This window comes from Lepisosteus platostomus, chromosome 3 (assembly GCF_059453375.1).
Source record: "Lepisosteus platostomus isolate fLepPlt1 chromosome 3, fLepPlt1.hap1, whole genome shotgun sequence".
In the NCBI taxonomy this organism is placed as follows: Eukaryota; Metazoa; Chordata; class Actinopteri; order Semionotiformes; family Lepisosteidae; genus Lepisosteus; species Lepisosteus platostomus.
This window is the reverse complement of record NC_142613.1, coordinates 3617807-3632233: the sequence shown is the minus strand read 5'-3', so window position 1 is coordinate 3632233 and position 14427 is coordinate 3617807. Positions and strand designations below refer to the sequence as shown.

Genomic DNA, 14427 nt, shown 5'->3' with positions numbered 1-14427 from the left:
ACACACATAGAGACCCAGACACCCAGACTGGACAGAGAGACAGATGCAGTAGAAACACTTTTATTTTCTGTGTCTGGTGTGCGTGATGGCAGCCCTGTCTCCCAGCCCCCCACACACAGCTCTTCTGACTTAACGCCGGCCAGGTCACCTCTCTCCCCGGTCCAGCCGGGCCAGGGCTGCGGTCCGGAGCAGGACCAGAATCCTCCTGCAGCCCTGGAGGGCTCTGAGTGATGCTGGCGCCTGCTGAGGGGCAGATGCAGGTGTGACACGCAGGTAACAGAAACACCAGCTATAAATACGACACGAGAAGCACGCAGCTTGAAGAGGCTGCTTCTGAGGTGTCTACGCTGACACGTCTTCACTTCCAGGCGCTGCGAGGAAGCAGCACAGAGAATGTCAGGATACAGAGCATGAAAAATCAACGCCAATCAGGGGGTGTGATATCAAAACTGTTTAACACGCTTAAACAATGCTGAAACAGTTTAGAATAGTGTGTATTATTCTGGTCACCACCTTATAGAAAAAGCAGTTGCTGCTCTGGAATCAGACCAGAGAAGAGAATCTAGAGACATTTGAGAGGGAAAGGGAATATCCTTCACCGACAGCCTGAAGGAGCTGAGCCTTCTCAGCCTTGAACAGAGAAACTGTCATATTCACAATCCTCCCAGGCACTGACAGAGTCAGTGGAACACAGATCAGGGGACACCAGTGCGCACTACATCAAAGTGCATCTGAAACTGAGCACAGGCGGCCTTTCTTTACACAAAGGGGTGTGGGAGTGTGGAACAAGCTGCTCAGCCATGCTGTTGGACCAGGTTTCTTTGAGGAAGCAGCTGGGTGAGATCCGGAGATCCGTTCCTGCAGCGGCTAGCTATTAAGCAGGCCAGATGGGCCGATGGGCTCCTCTTGCCTGTCTCTGTTGTAGCATTTTATGACTCCAGCTACAGGGAGAAGTGCAACAGGGCTCGTGCACGGAGCCACTCACAGGAGTGATGTCACCCCCTCTGAAAGCCACACAGTGTGAAACCGTGCCAGAGCCCTGGTGTTGCGGCTCAGCGGAATTCCCCATGGGCTAGAGTGGCACTGTGTGGCTCTGGGACCACCAGTGACTCTGATAAAATCCTGGCAGGAACAGGACCACCCTAGTTACTGGTGTCCAGCTGATTTCTCCTGTGGTGGACAAGTTGAGCCTGTCTAAGCAGCGGTGCTGGGTCACCTATCATATGGCCAGCAGCCATATCACCCTGCAGCTCCCAGCTGGCTGTCCACTGGAGCTCAGCAGGAGTGAGCCTGGCCAGTACCTGGAGGGGAGACCTCCTGGGAGAAACTAAGACTGCTGCTGGAAGAGGTGTTAGTGGGGCCAGTAGGGGGTGCTCACCCTGCGGTCTGTGTGGATCCTAATGCCCCAGTATAGTGATGTGGATGCTATACTGTAAAAAAGGTGCTGTCCTTTGGATTAAATTTAAAACTGACGTCCTGACTCTCTGTGATTAAAAATTGTTATCAAAAAGAGTACAGGTGTTACCCTGGTGTCCTGTCCAGATTTTATAATTATAATAATAATTGCTTACACTTATATAGCGCTTTTCTGGACACTCCACTCAAAGCGCTGTACAGGTAATGGGGATCCCCTCCACCCCCACCAGTGTGCAGCCCCACCTGGATGATGCGACGGCAGCCATAGTGCGCCAGAACGCTCACCACACATCAGCTATCAGTGGGGAGGAGAGCAGAGTAATGTAGCCAATTCATAGAGGGGGAGTATTAGGAGCAATCATGATTGGTAAGGGCCAATTGGAAATTTGGCCAGGACACCGGGTTCTCTTTTCGAGAAGCGCCCTGGGACTTTTAATGACCACAGAGAGTCAGGACCTCGGTTTTACGTCTCATCCGAAGGACGGCGCCTGTTTACAGTATAGTGTCCCCATCACTATACTGGGGCATTAGGACCCACATGGACCACAGGGTGAGCGCCCCCTGCTGGCCCCACTAACACCTCTTCCAGCAGCAACCTAGTTTTTCCCAGGAGGTCTCCCATCCAGGTACTGACCAGGCTCACACCTGCTTAGCTTCAGTGGGTTGCCAGTTGTGAGTTGCAGGGTGATATGGCTGCTGGCTTTTTTGCATTGGCCTTTACCCATCATGACCTCCTAATAACCCCCCTCTCTGAAGTGGCTTCATCACTCTCCTCCCCACTGAGAGCTGGTGTGTGGGGTGAGCGTACTTGTGCACTCTGGCTGCTGTCACATCATCCAGGTGGGTGTGGAGGGGGAGTCCCCATTACCTGTGAAGTGCTTTGAGTGGAGTGTCCAGAAAGGCGCCATATATGTTTAAGCAATTATTATTATCATTATTATTAAATAAATCAGAGCGCGACCAGGATCGAATCCAGGCAGGAGCAGGGAGCACGAGCGCCATCCGAGGCTGAAATCCTTCTCTGTTAATTCTCTGCCGCCCCCTTGTGGACATAAGCGGTAATGTTATTTATGTTATGTTATTACATGTTACTGTTATTGCTATTGTGTAACTGTCTATTGTCTTATCTTCTGTCCTATTTATATACTGCACCTGAGTGACTAATGAGAAACACTTTTCATTATACTATGCACCTGTGTAAGTTTAATGACAATAAAGTTGAATTGAATTGAATTGCACAGAACCCAATGTCTACAACTGGATCCGGAGAATCGCCACGGAGATTGAAAATATGGTGTTGAAGCCGATACCTTGGCTTCTTTCAAGAAACAGCTGGATGAGACTCAATTACCAGACTGGTCAGATGGACTGAAAGGCCTCCTCTCGATTGCACTTTTATTTCACGTTCTCAGGTAGGTGTTTCATGAGAGAAACATTTCCTCCTTTCGGAACACCATTTATACTAAAACTCAGTCTCTCTCAGGTATATAATCGTGAGGCTTGTGCGGTGGTTCATTTAACATACTATAAAATACTACTGCTATGATGACAACAATAGATCGTTCTTAATTCTTTCCGTCATCTTTTGCACTACGGAGACGTACCACCATCACCGGCAACCTGCATCCTCCGCTGAGTTCATCTTTTGTTAAGCAGCAGGAACCGTTGTGGACTCTGGGAAATGTAGTCCCGCAGGACGCCACTCTGCCCCTCCCTCGGGGTGCGCTCTGGGAGCTGTAGTCATTTCCTCCCGACAGTCTCGCTGATCCAAGATGGCCGACGTTCAGCCTCCTCCTCTGCGGAGCCTGGATGATTTCATTTTGGGCTCGGCTCGGTTCGCGGTGCCGGATGTTAGGGACCTGCAGCGATGGAACAACCGCATCATCAACAACCTGCTATACTACCAGTCCAACTATTTCGTCTCTGCGTTGGTGGTTCTGTTCATCGTTGGGTAAGGAAACTGCATTCGTATACAGAATTTTGTACAGGGGTAGATTGCATCTACATGACAGCTCATATTAACCGCTAGACAAACACTGGTTCGCTGCCGTCATGCACGGGAAAACATACTTTCTGAAACCCCGTTAGAGGTCACGTTAAACGCTTGCTTGCTCCGATGCTGTAGGAATGCAGCTCGCTTGATCTCCCCTGTTCTCTCGCTGTTTCTAATGGCAGAAGCCTCGCCTCTGGTGCGTTCTGTCCGTGGGCCGGACAGCCCTGGGCGTGGGCGTGTGCGACGCATAAATAAGGCCAAGAGGCAGACCCTGCCTGGCGGTGCATCAGCACAAACCTTCCCCCTCTTCCCGTGCGATGGCGGCATCACAATGTCCACCCCACCCCACCCAAAAAAAAAACAATGCAAAATGCGAAATATTGGGATTGTCCCGTTAACCCACATCCTGTGCTATAAATATGGACCCGCTGCACAATGGCTGATTTTCAGCCGCACCAGACGACGCAGTGTTGGGGTGTGCTCCGTTCTGTGCCTGGCATTGTGTTGCTGACCACGTTGGCGGTTCTTTCCTGTGTAACTGTTAACACCGTGTGGCGAGTCAGCGGTGCAGGTCTGTGTGGGAGGGTGATTGTCATCGTACGTCACTCTGCTCCTGCTCTGCAGACAGTCCGCGACTCGTCTGTCTCCTCTGTTTTGCCTGTAGTTATTTCCAACCCCTGCAGCTGCTGCTAGGGGGCGCTGTAGTGACCCTGGTTTTCCTGGGCTTCGTGTGGGCAGCTGAGAACCAGAGTGCCGTGCGGCGTTTCCGTAGGAACCACCCCTCGGTGGCTGTGATGGCCATCATGGGGGCCAGCTACTTCCTGCTGAGTGTGCTGGGTGGGGTTGCGGTGTTCCTCCTCGGCATCACCCTCCCCATCCTGGGTGAGGATCTCTCTCGCTGCGTCCCTCTGTCTCCGTCTCGCTGTCTCTCCCCCCCCATCTCTCTCTCTCCCCCATCTGTCTCTGTCTCGCTGTCTCTCCCCCCCGTCTCTCTCTCCCCCCTCTGTCTCTGTCTCGCTGTCTCTCTCCCCCCCGTCTCTCTCTCCCCCCTCTGTCTCTGTCTCGCTGTCTCAGTCTCTCCCCCCTCTGTCTCTGTCTCAAATTCAAACAGCTTTACTGGCATGACCAATGAATTGCAGTCTTGACGAAGCACATACAATCAACACAATGTCTACAGACACACCACTGGACTGTTACATACAACATATAACACATGGAGCATGATTGGGAGACAGGCTCACTGTTCCTCAGGCTGGGACAGGCGATCACATACTGGGCTGCCAGTTCAACTGAGCTCCCTCCTCCTTCCTCCCTCTCCCAGTAGGATTGGGACCTTTTGTGATTCTGGCAGGTGTGGGAATTCTGGGGTTAGGTTTGTACATTTGGGGAAGAATGTTTCTCTAATCCCAGTGCAGCCTGTCCTCTCTGAACAGCCAGGTCTGCCTGTGTCCAGTCTCTATGGCCAGACTGTGGTCACTGAGCCTGTCCTCTCTGAACAGCCAGGTCTGCCTGTGTCCAGTGTCTATGGCCAGACTGTGGTCACTGAGTCTGTCCTTTCTGGACAGCCAGGTCTGCCCGTGTCCAGTGTCTATGGCCAGGCTGTGGTCACTGAGCCTGTCCTCTCTGGACAGCCAGGTCTGCCCGTGTCCAGTGTCTATGGCCAGGCTGTGGTCACTGAGCCTGTCCTCTCTGGACAGCCAGGTCTGCCCGTGTCCAGTGTCTATGGCCAGGCTGTGGTCACTGAGCCTGTACGCTGTGTCTCTCTGCCTCTGTCAGTCTGGCTGAAACCAGACCCCTCTGTGTCCCCTTGCTCTGTCCCACAGTGGTCCTGATCCACGCCTCCCTGCGCCTGAGGAACCTCAAGAACAAGCTGGAGAACAAGATCGAGAGCATCGGGCTCAAGAGGACCCCCATGGGGCTGCTGCTGGAGGCACTGGGGCAGGAGCAGGAGGCAGGCTCCTAGACAGGGGGCAGGACGGAGGGGGGGAGGATGAAGAGGGCAGGATGGAGGGGGATGAAAACAGGGGGGAGGATGAAGAGGGCAGGAGCAGGAGGCAGGCTCCTGGACAGGGGGCAGGACAGAGTGGGGGGAGGATGAAGAGGGCAGGATGGAGGGGGATGAAGGCAGGACGGAGGGGGAGGAAAGGGGGGAGCAGAGGGGGGTGTATGTGGCTCAGAGCAGGAGAGGAGATTTTCGCCCGACAGGCGGATGGGGAAAACTTCAAACTGACTGAATGGCATTCCAGTTCTCACCTGGCCAGTCCGTTTCCACACACCTGTGTTTGTCGTAGGCGTGTTTGCTGTTTCCCCACTATTATGTGCTGCTCCAAGCACGGAGGGCTGGTACCTCTTGTTTAGAGGTAAATGTCTGGGGGGCTGAGGGGGTGGGACACGATACTTCTGACATTTCGACACCCTAACAGACACAGCTGCAGGTGGCAGAACCGTCACAGCATCTAAAACAAGGCTGTTTTGTGCAATAAATATTGTTTATTAACCTCAGCTTTAGCCGCCCCTGGGATGATCGAACACTCCTTTGTTCAGGCAAATTGTCCTGTTGAGTTCATCCTTTGACGCCCCAGAATGCTAATACCTATTTCAGCGCCTGCATGTGGGGCCGGTTAAGGCCCGGACGCTTGTAAATTAAACAGCTAGCTGCAATTAAAAGGCCTGAAGAACGACCCTCAAAGCTTTTTCGCGCCAGGGCAGTGCTTTACAAAACATTGCAGAGCCGTGCATCAGTCATGTTCAGACTGCCACTCTTTGAAAACCTCCCCGCTGTCACCAGTAAGGAGATACCCCTTTAAGAAGAGTGGGACAGAACAATTACTCTGCCGGCCTGGGGCCTGCAGCCAGTTTTATTTTGCAAAGGGCCGTAATTGGAAAATAAATTGTTACCTGTGAGAGTTACTGGACCTGTTCAAACAGCCACCGTGTGAAACCCGTGTCCTGCGGAGAGGGGAGCTTTGAGGAACTGGTTCTCACTGACCGATTTCCTTGTTTCGGGAACTAAGGTTAGGTTTAAGTGCATTCCAAAATCCTCAGAGAGCTTTAAACCAGACCAGACAGGGGAGGTGGGGGGGGTCGGGAGAGACCACACAGCGCAGGGTTAACGGTGCCGGACAGCGTCTGAGTTTGCTCTCTGTCCTCCTTGACTTGCACAACAGCTGCAGGCGCGTGTGGGTGACACAAACTGCGCCTACGCCTCCCTGTCTGCGGTCCTGTGTCCAGCGTGACTTTCCCCCCCGCCTCTTGTGTTGTGGGCGAAGCTGGGGCTCTCTCCCATCATGCTCCGCTCCCGAGCGCCGGCTGCTCCGGGCCGGGAAGCCCGCGTACGGTGCCCTCTCCCTGAATTATGAGGACTCTGCCGTTTTGTTTTATTTTTATACCTTTGTTACTATTTTGTTCCTTGTTGCTGCGCGGTGCTGTACTGATGGAACGGGAGGGGGATCAGAACTCGGGGCGCCGTGGAGCTCCCCGCGGTTCCGGGCTGGGACCTCACTGTGCCGACGTTCCGAGCGGAGGAGCCCGGGACGCCTGGGGATCGACGAGGCGCTGCGGCCTTTGTGTTTAGCGGCCCTGTCGTCGGATCCGAGAGGCACACGCCGAGAGCTTGACGGACACTGCGCTCATATCCACGGGCACGTTGGAGAAACGTTCCCGTTTTCCCGTCCGAAGTCCGTCGCCGAAGTTAAAAGAAGTTTTCGTTTCGAGCGCAGGCACAGAGATGTACGTTTTCCTCAGCTTGATTAAACTGGAACAGTCCTTTTCCATCGCGCTTCCCTGTGCTAAACCGGCTGGCAGCATTCCAAGATCACGCTCATCTTCCTCCCCCCTATCTGCCTCTTAACACAACTTGTTCCTTTCGTAGTGTGTAATTCTATACCGTTCTACAGGAATGCACAGGAGCCCTTGTGTCCAGCATTCTCCCAATCCAGTGCTGCACATCCACCTTATAAAATACCGCAGCTTCAGCGGGAAAGGTCTGTACACGGTTCACAGAGACCCTCTCGACAGACCTTACCGCGCCCGTCCGCCGCGGTCCACACGCTGAAGCGGTGATGCGGACGTCACATCGTGCGCAGCTGAGTTGGAACGACTCTTCCTCCTGTGATTCCGCAGCAGGCAGCCGATCTGTCCGACCTCTTCCCTCTGACAGGGCGCCCCGAGCAGCAGCGCCGCGAGTCTGCCCCAGGCCCACGGTGGAGGGCTGAAGGGGGATCTGCCCGCGGGCCCCACTCACTGCTGGAGCCTCGCGATCAGCTCATTTCAAAACCGCACCGTGCGTCACTGCAGAACGAACCAGAGGACTCGGGTGCAGGCTGTGCGGAAGTGCATTTCAGGCCGGGACAGGAGGCAACTCAACGCCAAGGGTGGTAGGAGTAGGGAACAGTCCGCCCAGCCGTGTCATTGAAGCCGATACCCTGCTTTCTGTCAAGAAACGCGTGGATGAGGTCCTGGGGTCAGTGCCGTACTCACGACCAAATGGGCTGAATGCCTCCTCTCGTTGGCAAACGTTTGGTGTGGTCTTGTCAAATCCTTCCTGCGCTGCTGGACGAAGTAGTGTTGGGAGCACTCTGCCGCCACCTGGTGGACATGCTGGTACAGGAAGTGGAAGAACAGCTGGCGTCGCTCTGTAGGGAGCGGAGAGCGCCGCTGCAATGCCGCGGACGACCAGAGGAGGGCGCCGCTGGAAGGTGGTCGGCGTATCAAAGGCGAAAGCGGACGGTCAAGCCAGCCCCTCCCGTTTCCTCTCGCTCGTGTTCGGAGTCTGGTGTTCGAGCAAACCCCAGCAGGACTGGGTCCGGGGCACACCAGCCCAGATTAACCTGGAGCCCGTCTTCGTCCAGTGTTGGCGGAGCCATCGGCACAGTGAGGGCACCAGAACCGGGACCTGATCGGGCAGTCACACCGGGCCACCCCCTCCCGGAGAGGGTGGGCAGAGAGTGAAATTGCTGAATTAAAAGCATGCGTTTCAGACATCAATAAAACTGCCGTCCTGAAAATCAGAAGTGTCTGTCATCAGTTACCTGTCTGGTAGTCTTACTATCCAGCTGTCTGTCTTTCTGTCCATCACTACTAATATTCACATGTTCATCATAGGGCAGTACGTGGAGTTTTAGGTGTAGTTACACACGTCTACCACTAGATGGGAGAGAAACGTCTGACTTATCAGCTCCTCAGGGTGTTTTGACCTGGCAGTGAAGGCACTGAGGAAGAGGGCACTACGCAATACGAAAGAGGCTATTCAGCATCAAGCCTCCCACAGGAAACTGAATATTTGCAAGATATGTGCAAATATCCATAAGAAAGTGAATATTTGCAAGTGTAATCCAACCCTTTGCCCTATACAGCAGTGAAAAACAATGTATGCAGGGCTGAATTAGACCAATATTCACTGCTGTTCAACATATGTCTGAAACATACAGAAAACAGTAATATAGAATTGGTTACATGTAAAAAGCAACGAGCAAAACTCCTATCAACATAAGACCCTGCTTAGCCCAGAGAAGAGCCCTCTGTGCCAGCTGGTCCTGAGGCTCACTGGCCTGAGCCACACTGATACCAGCCAGCCTCTGGACAGCACTGCTAGAGCACCACAACACAGTCATAGAAATCATATTCTGCACTGGGCTTGTGTGTCACCATTAATCGGATCAGTTAAATAGTTTCTCTCAGCTCTTCTTAAAGATGCTTAACCTGGAGACACACTGATTCTCCTGGACCAGATTGGACCCCCTGCAGACACACACTGACCCTGCGGGACCAGACTGGACCCCCTGCAGACACACACTGACCGATTTCCTGGACCAGACTGGACCCCCTGCAGACACACACTGACCCTGCGGGACCAGACTGGACCCCCTGCAGACACACACTGACCCTACAGAACTAGACTGAACCCCCTGCAGACACACACTGACCCTACAGAACTAGACTGGACCTCCTGCAGACACACACTGACCCTGCAGGACCAGACTGGACCCCCTGCAGACACACACTGACCCTGGGGGACCAGACTGGACCCCCTGCAGACACACACTGACCCTGGGGGACCAGACTGGACCCCCTGCAGACACACACTGACCCTACAGAACTAGACTGGACCTCCTGCAGACACACACTGACCCTGCAGGACCAGACTGGACCCCCTGCAGACACACACTGACCCTGGGGGACCAGACTGGACACCCCTGCAAACACACCGACCCTACCGAACTAGAAAACTGAAGACTGCTTAACGTATCTGTGTATGACCGCTGGAATGAGCGACAGAAACGACACCTTTGACGCTTCTGCTACAAACTGTGTCCGAGTCGGTGCCAGGGTGTGCCCTGCCTCGCGCCTGTGGCTTGCTGGGAAAGGCCCCGGCTGCCATGCGACCCCGTGCTGGATACAGAGGTTGGAAAAACAGACGGAGGGATATCTCCAGCCAGAAGTGACTGCCGATGGGTGCATCGCACGTCAAAGTCAAAGGTTAAGAGTCGCTTTTGAGAGATTATCGCAATAATATTCAGGGGGGCGTTCTTGTAGCATAATTCCCGTTAATCATCGGGTAGGTCAGGTGTGCAGGACTGCACTGAGCCTCTCCAGAAAATTCCGTCGAAGGAATATCTCCTTTAATGCCTCTCTGCCCCTTTAATAAAGTCCCGGGTTGACATCCCCTTTAAGCGAATCAATTTGTCTCTAATCCCGAGTTGAGTGTTTAGCGGCCGAGGCGCACTGACGGCGTTACAGAGAAAGAGGGAAGGAAAGGTTGTTTCATTTAAAAGGGGGGAAAACACATATCTGCGTGATGCTCTGCTAACAAGGAACTCTCGATTATTATTATTTAGATTTAATTGAAAGCAATTATGTTAATGAAGCAAGTAATAACTACCCCTTAAGTTCAACGAGAGATCGCCAACGCTCACGGCCGCTCTGAAAACGCCATCGGGAACAGGTTTAACGTTCTGGACTGAAACGACGATGAGCGTCCGGGAAGGATGGTCTAACTCTGCTCGGAGCCTCGGGTGACAGGACTCGAGTTTTAAAAATACCCGGGGCGACACGAGCAAAACAAAAATGTCTTCGTGAGGGAGAGCCGTCGGACCGAACTGCGACATGCACCAGGAGAACGGCGGAGGTAAGCGACCCGCTTGCGCCGGGGCTGGTGCCGACGGGGGTGCCAGCCGGGGGGGACTGGCGCCCTCCCCGGGGTCACCTGCCCTGCACGCGAGAGAGCGCTGGCCGTCTCACCTGCCGTCGGACCCGGCTCCGCGGGAGCGCAGTCCGGCAGTGACCTGCTTTCAATTATTTGTCTTTTATTCCCCTTTATTCCAGCGGCCTCGGACAGATGTTGTTTCACGAGTCCCTGCGTAATTTCCCTCCCCCCTAATTAGCTGATTTAATTAAGGAGTTAACGAGATAAGGCAGCCGGCTTGCGCCGAAATGTGCAAAGTATTTTAATTTGACCGGAAGCGAGCTCGTCGCGGCGCTGGTCTTTCAAGTTTCAAGGTTTTAGTTCAATTCATCACTAATACTCGAGGAACGCGAGTGCCGATAACGTTTCTAATTAAATCGAAGAAATGAACTGTGAAAATGTGCTTTACTGTGGCGTGGAACTACAGTTCGTACATCCGACTTCTTTGAACTGTGCTTTTATGTCTTATAAGCATGTCATGGGGGGGGCAGGTTCCGGGGGGTCTGGGATGGAGCCGCGCACTTTCACCTCAGCCTCGTGCGCTCTTGCGTCTGGGCAGGGGTCGCAGGTGACGGGGGGGCGCCATTCACCCCAAACAGCGGCGTGGCAGGGGCTGATAGCTGGAGCCCCGCTTTTAGTGCCCAATCGCCTCTGTTCCAGTCGGAGGGTGACTTTTCAGCGAGGCGCTGTCCTGCCTGAGCAGCGAGCCTCTGTAATGAAGGAGCTCCCGTGTCTCCGGGTGTAGAGTGGCGGGGGGTGGTCGGAGACTGATCATATAGCCAGTGGTCTGCAGCTCCGAGCCGCTAAGGGGGTTTAGTACAGTTTTCTCGCTGACTCTTACCGGTCACCCCAAGACCCCGCAAGTAACCAGGGAGATTCTGGCCCGGAGAGAAGAAGTTCTGTCGAGCCCAGATGCGAAAAACGTTACCGTGGAAATCGACCCGGAGGTTTAAACGAGTATTTTCCACCGTGGAAAGTAGTGTCATCCAGCCTGTCGCACCCCCACTCCACGCGCGGTCGACGCGCATTCGTGGCCAAGTCACGACCCGCGCGGCTTTTCACACGTGTCGCTCCTCCGTGGGGCGCTTGACTCGCATCGTCATCGCGCGAAAGACTTCACCGGTTACCGGGATCATTCACTCGCAAGCGCTGGGATACTAGAGGACTGAGGATAACGGCATCTGAGCGACATCCCATTGTGCTCATTTAACTCTTACTGTCTTGGTGTTCATGTGCACTTTAAATGCAGCAGACTGCCTTTGTCTTGTATTTTTGTAAGGAATATTTTTTTGTTAAATGTAAAGTGGCTGTAAGTACGGACTCTGTGCTCTGACCTCTGACCTCTGAACTCAGCCTCTCCCAAGCTGCCTGCCCGGGCTGCATGTGCACGTGGGGGCGGGGGCTGGGGTACAGTACAAACACGCCCACACCCCCAAAAACAAGCCCCAGAGACATGCCTATACACTACACACCCACACTACGCACCCCACAAACATGCCCCAGACACACGACTACACACCCCACACCCCCGTGTGCTTCTAGCCAGGCTGCAGCGATGGAGCGCACCCCAAACCCCAAACCCCACCCTCCCTCTACCCCCTCTTCCTGGAAAACCCGGTTGGAGCCTCCTGGGCCGGCGCTGTCCGGAGTCAGGACCGCTGCCGTAGGCCGGCCACACAGAGCCCCGTCCCAGAGATTCCTGAGCGGACGGGGGTTTTTCTTCACCCCGTGTCCTTGACCCCCTCGGCCCGGGCTGGGGGGTCACCTGGGCTCGTTGTCTCCCCCCCGCAGGCGAGGGGCCGGAGCAGTTCCCGGCGGGCGGCGAGGACGGGCCGCCCTGGCAGGACCCGGAGGGGCCGGGCGGCGGGGGGCCGAGGAGCGGCACGGACACGCTGAACTCCACCGCCAGCTCCGCGGGCGCGCACCGCAAGAAGCCGCAGTACGGCAAGAACAAGGCCCAGGGCAGCACCGCCGCCAATCGCGCCCCTCGCGCCCTCTTCTGCCTGCGCCTCAACAACCCCATCCGCCGCGCCGCCGTCTCCATCGTCGAGTGGAAGTATCCTTCTGGTCGCCGGACTGGGGGACCCCCCCCAGCGGATTGAAGGGGACCCCCTGTCTCGGCTGGCGTTGAGATTTCCCTCCCCAGGGCTCACTGCTGTCTCTCTCTGGACTCTGGGACTGGAGCCCCTTGTCTGTGCTGTCAGCACACAGGCCTGTACCCCGCCTCTGCGCCCCCCGTTTCTGACCCGGCAGCCCCCCCCAGCGGGGCGTCGGTCAGGCCCTGCAGGTGAGATTTCGGGGCAACACGCCTGAGTGAGACTCAGACAGGGTTCATACCCATCGCAACTCCCAGTGGGCTTTTCAGGAGCTGCACGCCAGTTTAAAACTGAAATCACTCGGCCTGTGATGAGGAACTCAGGTGGGGTACAACCCAGCTGTGACAGGGGTCCCCCAGGGACCAGGGCTGGGAACCCCTATGCTGTAGGACGGGTGGCCCTGCGCCTGAGGGTTTCAGCACCTGGTTCTGGATCCTCTGCACAGGGAGACACACACAGTTCCCTGTGGGGTGGTGTACAGTGTTGGGGCTCCCTGTAGCTTTGGGGTTTGGTGTCTTTTCTGGCAGGCTTGGAGTTTTGAGCGTGTGGCGTCGTCAGACGCGCAGTAGAGGAGACTGGCCGTGAGCTGTGACCCCCTCTTCTGGAAACACGGGGGAAGTATTTCTGTGGGTTAGGGGAAGGTGTGTGTGTGTGTGTGTGTGTGTGTGTGTGTGTGTGTGTGTGTGTGTGTGTGTGTGGTGGCGGGGGGGAACGCCATCCCGCTGCTTTTCCTTCACCCCGCCGCCCGCAGGCCCTTCGACGTGTTCATCCTGCTGGCCATCTTCGCCAACTGCGTGGCCCTGGGGGTCTCCATCCCCTTCCCGGAGGACGACTCCAACTCCACCAACCACGACCTGGTGAGTGTGTCCACCCACGCCCCCACCCCCTCCCCTGTGCCTCGCGCTTCCTCTCCTGCCCTGGAGCCTCCCTCCAGCAGGGGGCGCTGTGCACGCACCCAAGCCCCTTGGCCCCCGCTGGTCATGTCTCCCAGTTGCACTGTGGGAAGGAAAAGCAAAAAGCCCAAATCTGATAACACCTGACTGAACAGGCTTCTGATCTGCAGGGCCAGTGTATTATTATTATTATTATTATTATTATTATTGTCCTTGATTGTCAGCCAATGGTTTCTCCCTGGCAAAGGTATTTACAAAAAATGCAGCGTATTGTAATTCCAGTTATAATATTGACCATCTTTGCTTCATTGAACCTTTGAAGATTAGCAGTTGAAACGCAGAAAGTTTTATTTTCAGGCCTCTCTGCTAGGCCCATGGTCTTATGCCTGCACCCAGAACGTGAAACAGAGCCCGGTTAATGAGAAACATGAACCCGGTAAGGTTTTCGTATTCGCTGCGTTCAAGAGTCTGATGTGAATTGCACTGCACAGCCAAAGGGCCTGTTTTCTAGCCCTGTGGTCAGTGCCCAGTTCATCTTTGGTCAAGGCAGTGTGCAGAGGGCGGACACTCAGTGCAGGTCTGGTTCTGTCCACTTCATTTTTCCAATTCTCAGCCTTGTGCAAACTACTTGGTGAATAGCGCAGAAGAAAAAGCAGTTATTTTTAACATCTTGCAGGGAATTGCATTTAAACAGTGAGAATAGGAGAAACCTCTTTTACACGAAGAGTGGTTGGAGTCTGCAACAATTCGCACAGTCGCTTTGTTGAAGCCGTTACCCCTCCTTCCTTCAAGAAAGAGCAGGATGAGATCCTCGGATTCATGGCCTCCTCTTGATTTGTAACTGTA

The 14427-nt window shown here is 54.6% G+C and overlaps 2 protein-coding genes and 1 long non-coding RNA gene across 5 annotated transcripts in view; 2 read left to right on the top strand and 1 right to left on the bottom strand.

Annotated features, from left to right (window-relative positions):
• Positions 1-2785: 2785 nt before the first annotated feature.
• On the bottom strand, positions 2786-3636 carry LOC148674123 (uncharacterized). The gene is made up of 2 exons (XR_015934581.1): positions 3487-3636; positions 2786-3275 (listed from the first exon to the last, which is right to left on the bottom strand). It is a non-coding gene; the product is annotated as an uncharacterized LOC148674123 (long non-coding RNA).
• On the top strand, positions 3189-8415 carry praf2 (PRA1 domain family, member 2). Its single transcript, XM_088623934.1, has 3 exons — positions 3189-3367; positions 4074-4291; positions 5233-8415. The coding sequence occupies exons 1-3, from the start codon at positions 3189-3191 to the stop codon at positions 5370-5372; spliced, it is 537 nt and encodes a 178-aa protein (XP_088480060.1). The 3' UTR covers positions 5373-8415.
• A 1678-nt stretch (positions 8416-10093) lies between these two features.
• Positions 10094-14427, top strand: part of LOC148674121 (voltage-dependent L-type calcium channel subunit alpha-1D-like) — a 50498-nt gene continuing 46164 nt past the window's right edge. For all 3 annotated transcript variants that reach the window (XM_088623882.1, XM_088623883.1, XM_088623881.1), the window contains exons 1-3: positions 10094-10535; positions 12384-12648; positions 13440-13545. In XM_088623882.1, the coding sequence (XP_088480008.1) occupies positions 10514-10535; positions 12384-12648; positions 13440-13545 (393 nt within the window). In that variant the 5' untranslated portion in view covers positions 10094-10513. The remainder of the gene's footprint in view (positions 10536-12383; positions 12649-13439; positions 13546-14427) is intronic.

Excerpts from the sequence above, each read along its gene's own strand:
- praf2 (XM_088623934.1), top strand. The coding sequence starts at position 3,189 with ATGGCCGACGTTCAGCCTCCTCCTCTGCGGAGCCTGGATGATTTCATT. Across the intron at positions 3,368-4,073 it reads GTGGTTCTGTTCATCGTTGG|TTATTTCCAACCCCTGCAGC; the intron begins GTAAGGAAACTG and ends TTTTGCCTGTAG. Across the intron at positions 4,292-5,232 it reads CATCACCCTCCCCATCCTGG|TGGTCCTGATCCACGCCTCC; the intron begins GTGAGGATCTCT and ends TCTGTCCCACAG.